At 39.6% G+C, this 13,191-nt stretch overlaps 1 protein-coding gene across 1 annotated transcript in view; it reads left to right on the forward strand.

Annotated features, from left to right (window-relative positions):
* The window catches only part of LOC123772863 (cyclin-dependent kinase 2), a 42,965-nt gene continuing 29,774 nt past the window's right edge, over positions 1 to 13,191 (forward strand). The window contains exon 1 of the mRNA XM_045766221.2: positions 1 to 227. Within this exon, the coding sequence (XP_045622177.1) occupies positions 106 to 227 (122 nt within the window). The 5' untranslated portion in view covers positions 1 to 105. The remainder of the gene's footprint in view (positions 228 to 13,191) is intronic.

Genomic DNA, 13,191 nt, shown 5'->3' on the forward strand with positions numbered 1-13,191 from the left:
CACAAAACGCATTGCGAAGTTGAGCGCGGGAAACCTTGGGACGCCATCACGCGCCTTCCTCCTCCCCCACGCCCTACCCCCTCCACGCCACGCCACGCACGCGCCATGTCCCTCCACAACTACGAGAAGATCGAGAAGATCGGCGAGGGCACCTACGGCGTGGTCTACAAGGCCCAGGACCGGGTCACGAGGCGGATCGTGGCCCTCAAGAAGATCAGACTGGAGAAGTAAGTGACTGCAGGAGTCTTGGCCGCCGCCGCCGCTGCTGCTCTCTCTCTCTCTCTTCCTCTCCTCTCTTCCTCCTGCCGGAGGTGGACGCTCTCGACTGCTCCTCCTCCCTTGTGGCTCTCTAGCCCCGGCCGCTGCGTCCCCGTCGTTCTCTAGTTTGGTCTTTGTTAGGGGTTATTGAAGGTTAATGAGGTTGTTGATACTGGCTGCGTGGCGAGGAGTTAATGACCCCCCCCCCCCCACACACACACCCGAGATTTACCGCCAGGCTTCCCCGGGTCCCTCCAGGCTTCTCTAGGGCACCGAGAGGCTTCTCTAGGGGCCGAAAGGCTTCCTTAGGTTTCGTCAGGCTTATCTAGGACCAGCTAGGCTTCCTCAGGTCCCGCCAGGCATCCCTAGGGCCCGCTAGACTTCTCTAGGCCCCGCTAGGCTTCTCTAGGGCACCGAGAGGCTTCTCTAGGGTACCGAGAGGCTTTCTTAAGCTTCGCCAAGCTTCTCTAGGACCAGCTAGGCTTCCTCAGGTCCTCCCAGGCATCCCTAGGGCCCGCCAGGCATCTCTAGGGCCCGCCAGGCATCCCTAGGGCCCACTAGTCTTCTCTAGGGCCCCGAAAGGCTTTCTTAGGCTTCTCTAGGACCAGCTAGGCTTCCTCAGATCCCGCCAGGCATCCCTAGGGCCGGGTAGGCTTCTCTAGGGCCGGGTAGGCTTCTCTAGGGCCCCGCCAGGTTTGCCTGGGCCCTCAACACCTTGGGATTTTGGATAACTTTGGTGGCATTGTGGTACACTATGTTTAGGGGTTTTGGGACGGGTATTGTGGTACAATGTATGGTGAGTAGGGTACCCAGGCAGCGGCATGGTACATGGTACTGTGATATTCATGAGGGTAACAGCACGACAGATTTTAAGCTAACACTTCGGTTGAAATTGGCAAGAAAGTGCCCAACCACTTGGGGTGGACGGTAGAGCGACGGTCTCGCTTCATGCAGATCGGTGTTCAATCCCCGATCGTCCAAGTGATTGGCCACCGTTCCTTCCCCCCCCCCCCCCCGTCCCATCCCAGATCCTTATCCTGACCCCTTCCCGGCGCTATATATTCCTAGTGGCTTGGTGCTTTCTCCTGATAGTTTCTTTCCCCTCAGCAAGAAAGTTTTTGTACTTCTGATGACTGGTGAAAAGTTTTCTTAGGGCCTTGCTGGAAAAGTTTCCAACATGTTTGAAAATGTGATTTCTAACCATGTGTGGGTCTTGCTTCAGGGCTGCAACCTCTGTAAAATGTTCTTAATCACTCCAAAATTTTCCAGATTCAAAATTTTTATTTAAAAGAATTTTCAATTACTTAAGGTTTAGAATTTGATTAATGAATCATTGTTTACAAAATGTCCTAAAAGGGGTTACGATCAAATAATGTATTTCAACAATTTGTTTCAAAGTTCCAAACCCCTAATATTGTCTTGACTGGGTTAGGTTTTAAAATCCTTCAGTAAATAGTCTAATACAAACTGACATGTCCCTAAATGACTGGTTATGGGGTACTGATATTTGTTTTACTGAAGATATTATAGAAAACCCACATAAGACCTATTGACTCGTGTGAGGTGGTTCTAATTTATTCCTAACTTATGTCATTGAACCGGTGGTTGAAACAATCCTACGATCCCATGTCTTAAAAACAAGGCTCGATTAAAAAGATACAGGCTCATGGTATTGGGGGTGCTATATTAAGTTGGATTAGGGCATAGATATACCAAAGAAAAGTATGTTAAATGAGGTTGTCAGAGTGGGAAAATGTTGTAAGTGGAGTGCCTCAAGGCTCTGTCCTGGGACCTCTGTTTATAATATATATAAATGATTTAGATTCAGGTTTGAATAGCAACATTTGCAAATTTGCCGATACAAAAATCCGTAGGGAAATAAACACGGATGACTCGCTATCACTTAGTCTATCTAAATAGGGTTTTGAAATGGTCAAAAGATTGGCAAATGCAGTTTAATGCTGCATAATATTAGTGTAATATGTACACCTGTATTATATGTAAATGTGTGTCTGACACAGCTGTATCTTGGAACCCTCTCGCTGCTATTTACTAGTTATGTTGCCTAAAAAACATTAAAATGGGCATCTATAACATAACCCCGCGTACTGTAGCTCTTTTATGAAGATATTTGCGTTTAAAAAACTGGGTGATAACTAAGTTAGAATTACTGTGGAGGAATCAATGTATGATAATTACACTTAAAAGGGTAATTAACTTTTTTTTTGTGTGTGTTTTGTCCTAGTTCACATTTTTAGAAAATGTAAATTAAGCTTTATTGATCTCTTCATGAGAGGTTTTGAAGCTCTGGAATTAACTTTTGTCATCCTTCTGGGAGATTAACCTCTCTGCCGCACATTCCATCAAGAGACGTGGTTGCTAATTATCTACAAACGTGTGCTTCCCATCCGGGAAAGTATTAGGGTACATTGTAAGATTTTCAAACGTGGGTACATGGGGCTCACATTGGCTTCCAGTAGACAGACACCATTTTGAAAAAATATCGTAGACGCCATTTCTGGGTGTGAAGGCCTCGGAACAGAGTGACCAACCAAGGGCTTGTAGCACGAGTTAACAGCACGTCTGCTCAACTTGTCCACAGCATCACTTAAAAATGATGGAATGAATAAATAATTACAATTATTTTGCAATGATAGATTCATAGAGGATCCCGACTGATGGGCTCTGTACTCTAATATTTAGTTGTCGGTGAACACAATGCCGATTGATTGGCACGATGCAGCTACCCACATTGTACTAACATACATTGGTGTATCTAAGCATCTTGAAATTATGCATATTCCTTTAGAAAATAAACTTGTGCAAATGAATTCATATTCTGGATTTAGTGAGCAGGATTCTGATAATAGCAATATTGTGCCCACGGAGATAGGCATATTATATATTATACATTATGGTGAATCAGGTGGTGCCATCGGCTGATCATGTTGGTGCATAAAAATATATAGTTATATATTGTGTGGAACAAAATTAGAATGACAGTTATTTGCAAATCTTTCAACTAGGTGTGACTGGTGATATTGTACTCAAAATAAATTGCTGGCAAAGTAGAAAGATGGCACTTTATCCAGTGTATGGCACTACCTGTGATGTGGGGAAAAAAGAGGGTGTACCACCCTACATATCGTTAGTACATCGTAAGACTCAAAATGCCCATGGGTACACTGGCTCGCATCCTGTTCCTCAGGACTCTTGGTAAACAGATACCATCATGATAAAAAAAATCTGCATTCCTCCTGGCACTGTCAACCAGGCCACAGGGCCACTAAGTCCCGGAAGCATCTCAAGATAAGATACCTCCTGTGATAGCTTCAGTATTGCTAGAGCAACCAATGCTGATGCATGCAGCTGGAGCTCAGCTCAGCTGTGCAAGTCGGGGCCACAGTACCACTTAATAATTATGAATGAAATAAGTAACTGCAATTATACTGTGGTGATAGTGTCATAGATGATTGTGACTAATAAAAATGGTGTTCAGGGTTCAGATATTGAGCACAATGAGTTATGGTGTTCACAACATCAGGCAGGCATTAACAACACAACTGCTGTTTGTGAATGTACTCATCGTGCAGTGACCTCGTGTTTCTTTCGAAAATGATTTTCTGGAAAAGATTCATATTCAGGATTTAATGGGATTTAATATTTAATATTAATCAGGATTTAATATTTAGATTAATTAATATTTTAATAATATTCAGGATAATTAATTAATTCAGGACATTTAAATTTAATGGCGGGAATCTAATGATTGCTAGCAGTATTTGAAGTAATAATAATGTGCGTAGTGTATATATATATATATATATATATATATATATATATATATATATATATGTCGTACCTAATAGCCAGAACGCACTTCTCAGCCTACTATTCAAGGCCCGATTTGCCTAATAAGCCAAGTTTTCATGAATTAATGTTTTTTCGTCTACCTAACCTACCTAACCTAACCTAACCTAGCTTTTTTTGGCTACCTAACCTAACCTTACCTATAAATATAGGTCAGGTTAGGTTAGGTAGGGTTGGTTAGGTTCGGTCATATATCTACGTTAATTTTAACTCCAATAAAAAAAAATTGACCTCATACATAGAGAAAAGGGTTGCTTTATCATTTCATAAGAAAAAAATTATAGTAAATATATTAATTCAGGAAAACTTGGCTTATTAGGCAAATCGGGCCTTGAATAGTAGGCTGAGAAGTGAGTTCTGGCTACTAGGTACGACATATATATATATATATATATATATATATATATATATATATATATATATATATATATATATATTGTGGCATCTGGTGTGATGGCTGCTGGAGTCAGGTGGTTGTAGTGTGTACCTGTATACTGTGCTAAGATTTAATTACTACACACACACACATTAGGTGAGAAGGTGGTGGAGGCCAAGACGTCAGTAGTTTCAAAGTGTTATATAACAGTGTTGGGAAGACTGGACACCACGAGCGTAGCTCTCATCCTGTAACTACACTTAGGTAATTACACACACACAGAATTACTTAAAGGTTCATTATGGTCTAAAAATGTAGATGTATGTAGGGTAACTCCAACCCCGATCGGGGAAACTGGAACTTTCGGATAACTTAAGTTCACAAACCAAATGGTCCTCTGTGCGGTCATACATGAAAAATCTTGATTCCGGGTTTTCTTTCTGGATCTTTGTAAACAGATGCACACTGGAGCATCCCCTTCCAGGCAGTAACTACACACCACCACAAACACCAAGTACTGACACTTAACTTTGCGTGCGTTGAAAGATCTTGATGAAAAGGAAAATATTATTACACAGTTAAAACTTTAGTTTATCAGATGAAATAAGCTGCTCTAACAGCAAGGGAAGTGAAAAGTGATCTGGTGTGGGTAGTCACTTAACTCGAAGGTACACTAAGGGCACCTGTGATTTAAGCATATGTACTATATGATTCTGCTGAAATAAGATGCGACTTAAGTGATGGGTTGAGCATGTTGTACATGGGTGGTAATGGTGGAGAGAACCATTGTTATATTAAGTGAAGTACTTTACTGTTGCTCCATAAACTGCTAAATCTGCTGAAAATAATTACACACAGATCACATTCTTAATCGACTGAGCTACGACAGGGTAAAAGGGTTGAAACCGAAGTTCTACTGAAATTACTGGATCCTGTAGGTTGCAGGGGGGGGGTGTAAAATCCTGGTTTGTGCCTCGGAGAGGTTACAGGATCCAGTAAGTTCAGTAGAACTTCGGTTTCAACCCTTTTACCCTGTCGTAGCTCAGTCGATTAAGGCAGTGTCTGGGATGCTCCCGGACGCAGGTTCAAATCCTCGTCACGGCCCTTGTGGATTTGTTCATCTGATGAAAATAATTATACTGTGGGATTACATGACTTGATAATAGTCCAGGACGAGCAGAAAAGTCAGCATTTCACATTCTGATATGTGGGTTGGATATAAAGTCTTCAACCATGTTATTGTGACTCGTCTGCAATTATACTGTGGGATTTATTGATCATGGATTCTTGAAACTGATCCATATGAAGATGAGATGTGCTTCTGTAATACAAAACATTCACTGTTCATTGATGTTCTATCACATTTGTGAACATTGAAAAACAGAAAATCAGTAATATCCATATGTATATATTTTTGCATAAAATGTGTGCGATGTAAATAAAGGTGATGTGGGTATGTGTACATATGTTTAAAATGAAGGAAATTGAAAGAAATTTGTGCGTAACATCGCATCTCGTCACTGGTTGCCAAGCTACAACCGTCGATACCCTTCCTTTCCCAACTGCGAAAAAAGTCAATTACATGGCTCGGCAACAACTTGCCCATGGTATGTTGAGGATTTATTCTTGACGTTTCGTAGAATCTCTTTATATACAGTATATAAATGAAGAAAAATAAATTCTTTAAATTATATTATTCATATGGGTGGATAGGTGCATGTTGTTGGGCAGTTCAAATGTGTGTGCTATCAAAGTTGATGAATTGTTTTCTCTAGATGTTAAATTATCATGAACGTTTTAATGGGTTCAGCACCTTATTTTCATCAGAAAATTCTGGTCTTTCCATATCTGACAATATTGGTCATATTGACAGATATTGGTCTGCAATTTTTTTGTTTACAAATGCTGGTAGTTTTGATTACTAAAAATACTAAGTGCTGCATTTCACCTTTGAGCTTTATTCTTTGAGCATAAAACTAGAATTTTTACACAATTTCAGGCCTGTATATACTGTATAATTGTCCCCTCTTCAAGAAATCAACCAGGTATCAAGAAATCTTCAGCTGGTTCTTTTACGATGTGAATTTTTCCAAAATCACTGAATTTGGCAGTTCTGCAAGGTAACTTGAGCTGTGCTTAGCAATTCTTGATGGCTATCACAGTCCTAGTTACCTAGCGGAGCTTTCCTTGTGCTGCTCTTGAAGACCTGCCACCATCTTCAATGCCTCTCAAAGAAGTGCGAGGGCTCTCCAGACTCGTTTGATCTGCCAGACTTGGCTAGTAGAACAGAAACGAGCAAACCCGTCCTCCAGATTTGAAGGATTAGAAATTTAAATCGTTTAGTGCTTTTTATTTAATATTTGGGGATGAATTCAAATAATTTTACTTCTAAGTTAAGCTTATTGCTTAAGCTCATTTTTAATTTAAGCTTATTGCCACACTACTACCAGTTGTTTGTGAAGCCACATATGCCTCTACTTTTCAACAGGTTTTTTGTAGAATAATGTCTCGAATATGCAATTTACTTGTATAAACTAGAGCTAGTGTGCCCCAAAACAGTGGTACCTGTGGCAATGGTGGATTAGGCATTTGTGGTTGGGTAGCACGCTGGCTACTGTGGTGGGTATGTGTCTTTGGTCATAGCACCACAGGATTCAGCATAATACTCAATAGTGCGCTGCCGAGCTAAATATTATTTGTCTATAAGAGTAGATAGGTAAGATGTATTAGGAAAGTGTTTATGTAAATTGTATTTGCTATATTTTGGCCAACTATTAAGCTAGTAACTGTTAAATGTTATTTCGATAAAGGTATAGGAAAATAATAAAGGCTTGTGGAAAGTATCTAGACAATAAATGGTGCTTCCTTAAAACTGCATGTATATACAGTAGTAGTAAATGAGTATTACCCTTAAATTTAAATAAAATTTTGCCCCGAGGGGCGAGTTTATTGGGCAGCGCCACTCATCTTGAGTGGCCACACCGCCATAGCAGCATGTACAACACTCCCCAATAGGAAGAAAACCTGCCGAGTTGTTCATCCTGTCACTTGTACCCAGACACAGCTGGGACTTGCTTAACTGTCTCAAGTGAACAGCTCCTCAAACAAGAAGATTAACTTTGATGTATAAATTTTGACTTTTGTATGAAAGCATCCTATCCAGAGTAGTCGGAGGAGGATGTAGGGGAGTTTATGCTTTAATCGGTATTAAATGCCCATTCTATTGAGCTCTTGTGAGCAAATTTTGTAGTTATCCATTTGTTTTTTGACAACTGTGACAGAAGGTAAACGGCTGGCTTTTCTTTAGACAATACTTTTGTCTATCACAGTTTGGCAATGGTTTAAAACCCTATCTGAGGTCATGTAACTTTTAACTACCAAGAAATTGTATGCTTTGACTCTTGAAATTCCACTTTTATTAGTAGTTCTTGGGAAGGAGCTTGGTAGTATTTGTATAACAATCCTCACGAATGGATAATTTACAATGCTGCTCATGGAAAACTATGCAAACATCACTTCATATAACTTGTATCCTGAAGCAAATCTGAAACTGGGCAGGAATAGATATTACAAACTTTAGTTATCACAAACTTGTGTTGATTTCAACATCGGAATTAGTTTTGATGTGACATAGCCTAATGTACTGCATCACAATGGTAAATAATGTAAATACCTGAACAAACCCACAAGGGCCGTGATGAGGATTTGAACCTACGTCAGAGATCATCCCAGACTCTGCCTTTATCGACTGAGCTACGACATGTCGTAACTCAGTCGATTAAGGCAGGGTCTGGGATACTCTCGGATGTAGGTTCGAATCCTCGTCATGGCCCCTGTGGATTTGTTCATTTGATGCATCACGCTATTGTGATTTGGGTGTGTAATATAAATACCTGCTTGATTGGGTTCTGGGAGTTTTTACTCCCCAAGCCCAGCCTGAGGCCAGGCTTGACTTGTGAGAATTTGGTCCAACAAGGCTGTTGCTCCAGGCTTGGAGCGGCCCACATATCCACCACAACCCGGTTAGTCTGGCACTTCTTGAAGAAAATGTAGCTAGTCGTCTTTTGAAGATATCCATGATTGTTCCGGCAATATTTCTTATGCTTGCTTGGAGGATATTAAACAACCGTGGACCTCTGATATTTTATAGTGTTCTCTGTGCCTATGGCACAGAGAACACAATTCAGCATTTTCAGCAAATGGTTCAATTCAGCATTTTCTTCCATATCGTTCACTCCAGTATGTTATTTTACTGTAGATTTGAGACCCTGCCCCTCCAGTGTTAAATGCCCATTGGTAATGCTCAGATCAATGGCATCAAGGACAGGGTTCCACACAGTGCTTCCTGTGCTTTTGTTTTTATGGTCAACTAGTAAGGGCTGGATATATACAACAAAGTTAGTTTGCTATTTATGGGTCTGCAGGCATGCACACAACCCGAGGTCTGCTCCATAGCACTGAGCCACAGCAGCATGTTATTGAGGGGCCTAGCACTGAGGCACAGTAATGTGTTATTGAGGGGCCTAGCACTGAGGCACAGTAATGTGTTATTGGTGGTGGTCTAACCATATGGTTAGACCACCCCCACAAATGTTTTGCAAGCTGCTACGATTTATAGTACAGTACTGTACATCGTGTTTTGTCCTTTGGGGATTTTAACGTCAAGATGCAATGTATTATTCAAGTAGACAGGTAGGATATACAGTTTTGTTGCCCAGTAGACCAGAAATAGCAATAGTCTACCCTTCATAATTTTAATTTGCTCTTAGCCCTGATTTAATAAGTACAATTTTATGTATAAGCAGAATTGTAGGTTGGATGAATGATGCCATGCAAATATTCTCACTAGGTTATGAGTACGTGTCGCAACCTACACATACACCTTGTGTGAAGTTCATCCCACAGCCTTAGTGCATTGTGTGTTCTACTAATGTACATCTTGAACAGTGTTATTGTTCAGTATCTTAATCGACTTGAGAATGGTCCAGGATGGACCGAAACGTTGTCATCCCGTCATTTTCTTATGTGAATTGGTCATCATACTTCAGCCACGTTATTGTGACTCGTCGCCTGCATTGTTCAGTATTGTTTTCAGTTGGATGCTGACTTTGCCCAAGAGTTGCTATGTAATGTTTATATTGACCCTTTCTAAAGTCTTGAATGTTATTTTCACAGGAGTTCTGAGCTCTACTTAAAAATTGACAGATTTGTGAAGTGCATTTAGACTAACAAGATAACAATGTAGATTTGCTTACTGTATAATTTGTGAATTTGTAGTGGCTTAACCACTGCACTGTGCCAAACAACAGAGTTGTCCATTTTTTCAATTAGGCTGTATTTTAATGTTTTAATGTTTTCATCACTTATTTTGAAATGAAAATAGTAGTTTGAAAACATTGACATTTATTAAAACAAAAATGTCCTTAACAATTGCACTATGAAGTTTTTGCCAAAAACAGGTGTGCAGTTCAGGGGTTAAATTGTCATTAATGAACTATATTTTACAAAAAGGTTGGGCAAAAAATTAATCTTTGCCATTTCATGTAAGTTTTCACAGTCAGATTTTACTTACATATGTTGACCCAAACCACACTAGAAAGTGAAGAGACTATGACGTTTCAGTCCGTCCTGGACCATTCTCAAGTCGTTCATCCACAATCGACTTGAGAATGGTCCAGGACAGACCGAAATGTCGTAGTCTCTTCACTTTCCAGTGTGGTTTGGGTCAACATATTTCAGCAACGTTATTGTGACTCCTCGGCTGCTTAGTTAAATTTGCTCATTCTCTCCACTTTTTAGTTTACCAAGAATTCAATATGGTTTTTGGGCCAGTCTTTTAGCATGGTTCTTTTATCAAAAGTTTTAGATAATTCAATGTACACGATGTTTATTAGGATTATTTAGTGTACAGCAGATGGTTATTAATTTTTTTGTTACTGCTGTGGAGGGGTGAGTTTGGTTTTTGTTCCATATTTGGCAGACAGAATGTGAATTAGCAATTAGTTTAAGCCAGACAAGACTGTCAAGATGTCACTTGGTACAGATGTAATGCAATTAATCATATTAGTAAATTATCAAGCAGCCATTTGGTGATTTGCTTGATGGGATTCTGGGAGTTGTTCTACTCCCCATGTCCAACCCAAGGTCAGGCTCGACTTGATAGCTCGGTCCAACAGGCTGTTACTAGGAGCGACCCACAGGCCCACATATCCACCACAGCCCGGTTGGTCCGACCTAGTTTAGCAGGTAAATTAGATATACCTTCTCCCATGGTAATGGATGCAATGTATGTAAAAACTATTTTGATGCACTAGATAGACATTCCAGCTGTTCTGAAAATTTAATATGGTCTCTAGATGTTGTATTGTGTATACAAATTTTCAACAAAAAATGCATGTTTTTGTGATTCTAAGTGTGTAAAATAGGCTTGTAACATTGACATGGGGAAGATGATTTGTACATTACCTGCAAACATTTGTACTGTACAAGACAATTGTCTGTGAATGTGCTTTACCAGTGTTTACAAAGTGATTCTTTCCAAGTTGTAGGTATGTCGGACAATGTCATCTGATATTAATTTTACATGGTGACTGTTGCCTTGCAGATTATGTAAGCTAGAATTTACATTCAGTACTGTAATATAGGTGTGATCAGTACTTTAATTTTATTGTACTGATTTTGGGAGGGGCTGTGGAATTTGAGACTAGTGGCTGCTACAGTTACAGTACAGTACTTGTGTATAAATGTATATTCAAAGTTACTACTTAAAAGGCTGTCTGTAAGTACTTGGACTGTGACAATGTCTTGGCATTGTACTCCAACATATTGCATATAAAATGAAATAAAGTTTGAGATTTAAGTTCAGATTTTCTGCTCTAAGGGTACAGTATTTACATTCACTGAACAAATCCACAAGGGAAGTGATGAGGGTTCCAACCTACGTCCGAGGTTCGTTATTATGTTTACATAATAATATTCGTTACTTATATTGGTGATAACTAATAATGTTTGTTAGAATGTTATTTACGTTTGTTGGGGTATAATTCCTACTACTTGCCCTTTTAATAGGACCCCCCCCCCCATCCCACCTTTTAGAAGCTCAAAAGTATTTGGACACATTAATATACAGTGCCTAAGTCTGCAACCCATCAACATTAAACAGTGGGTGTGTTCCCTTGTGGTGCTTTGCAAGGCCTGCACTGCAGCCATCTTTTCCCATTTGTTTTAAGAGGCTTTTTGCCTTCAGACTTGTCTTCATAAGGTGACATGCACACTCGATTAGATCCAGGTTGAAATTGAAACAAGTTTGAGGTAAAATACAAAGGGATGAGGTAGCTCAAGGTATTCTCACCCTATTCAGTACGACGTGTTCATACATATACAGTATACACAATCACAAACAATAAACATATTGCCGAACATTCTGAGAGGTAAACTTACGTTTCCTCCTTTACACAAGTAAGATGAGGTTGGTGTACTTGGCCAGCCGTGAACATTCTGCTTTACCGTGGGAAAAAGCTATTAGCTTTAATGGTACGTTTGAAGCCCAAGAAGGTGAAGTGCCATCAAATGAGCTTTGAAGGTATGTGGTTGGATCTGAGCCGGTATGATCTTCCTACATTTTGGAAATGTTACAGTTCTGCTACCATCAGCAGTCACTTTATAAATAGCATAAATAAAAAGGTGAGCCAGTTGTTGTTGCAGCTATACAGGCCAAAGCCACAATACTACCTATTACGAGTATTGCATAGGTTACCGAGTTCGATAGTACAGTACAGTTTTGCCTCAGAATAAATACCTAAGTGGATTTAGACACTTGTCTGTCTTGGCTGATTGATCAATTTACAGTACTGTTCTGATTTTTAAGCCCGAGGATGACCTGGTTTACTGACATCTTTGGTCTTGTGTTGAGAACAGCAACTGACTAAAAGTGCAACTGTCATGCCCAAAATAGTCTAGATATTTTACTTGATTTCCCGCCAAACACACACCAAAACTACGACGTTGGTACAACGTTCGAACAAGTTTTAACACCTCGCCAGTTATAACAACCAATATAGCAAGTTGTAACAACGTTCTAATATGTCATAAACACGTTAAGCCAAGATGTAACAACTTTATTACGAGTTGTAAGAAGCGGAAAATAGACAGTTTCGGTTTGTTTCCAGGGTGGTTCCCCATGATACAACTGGCTTCGAAATAACAGAGTAGCTTTGAAAGCTTTTAGTCCTCAACGGTAGGAGGAGTTATACATATCTACATGGTTCACAGATACAGTAGATGTAGATACTGTACCTTCAAATTAAAGCTGAAGGTCTGCACTTTTATCTTGGATATTGCTTTATTTAAATCAGTGTGCTGGAGTAGAACGAAAAAAATAAAACATTTGTATCTTTATCTAAGTACATAGGTAATGCACTTTAAATGGAAAAAAAGTGAAAAAATGGAAAATTAGTTTTGTCTCTACAATTGGGTGAGGCTGATTTCTTTAATAATGTGCAATGCAAAATGTTTGTTTCTATAGTGTGTCATTGTCAATTGGAACACTTGATTAAAATAATTAATAGGAAGGGTATATTTTAGAGAAAATTCTTAATGGCGATTTTTAGTGGTGCAATATATTTTTTTTTTTTTTTTTTTGTAGGTTACTCCTTGAACCATTCAAAGAGGCTACTGATTTATAAGCG

This window comes from Procambarus clarkii, chromosome 12 (assembly GCF_040958095.1).
Source record: "Procambarus clarkii isolate CNS0578487 chromosome 12, FALCON_Pclarkii_2.0, whole genome shotgun sequence".
NCBI classification, from domain to species: Eukaryota; Metazoa; Arthropoda; class Malacostraca; order Decapoda; family Cambaridae; genus Procambarus; species Procambarus clarkii.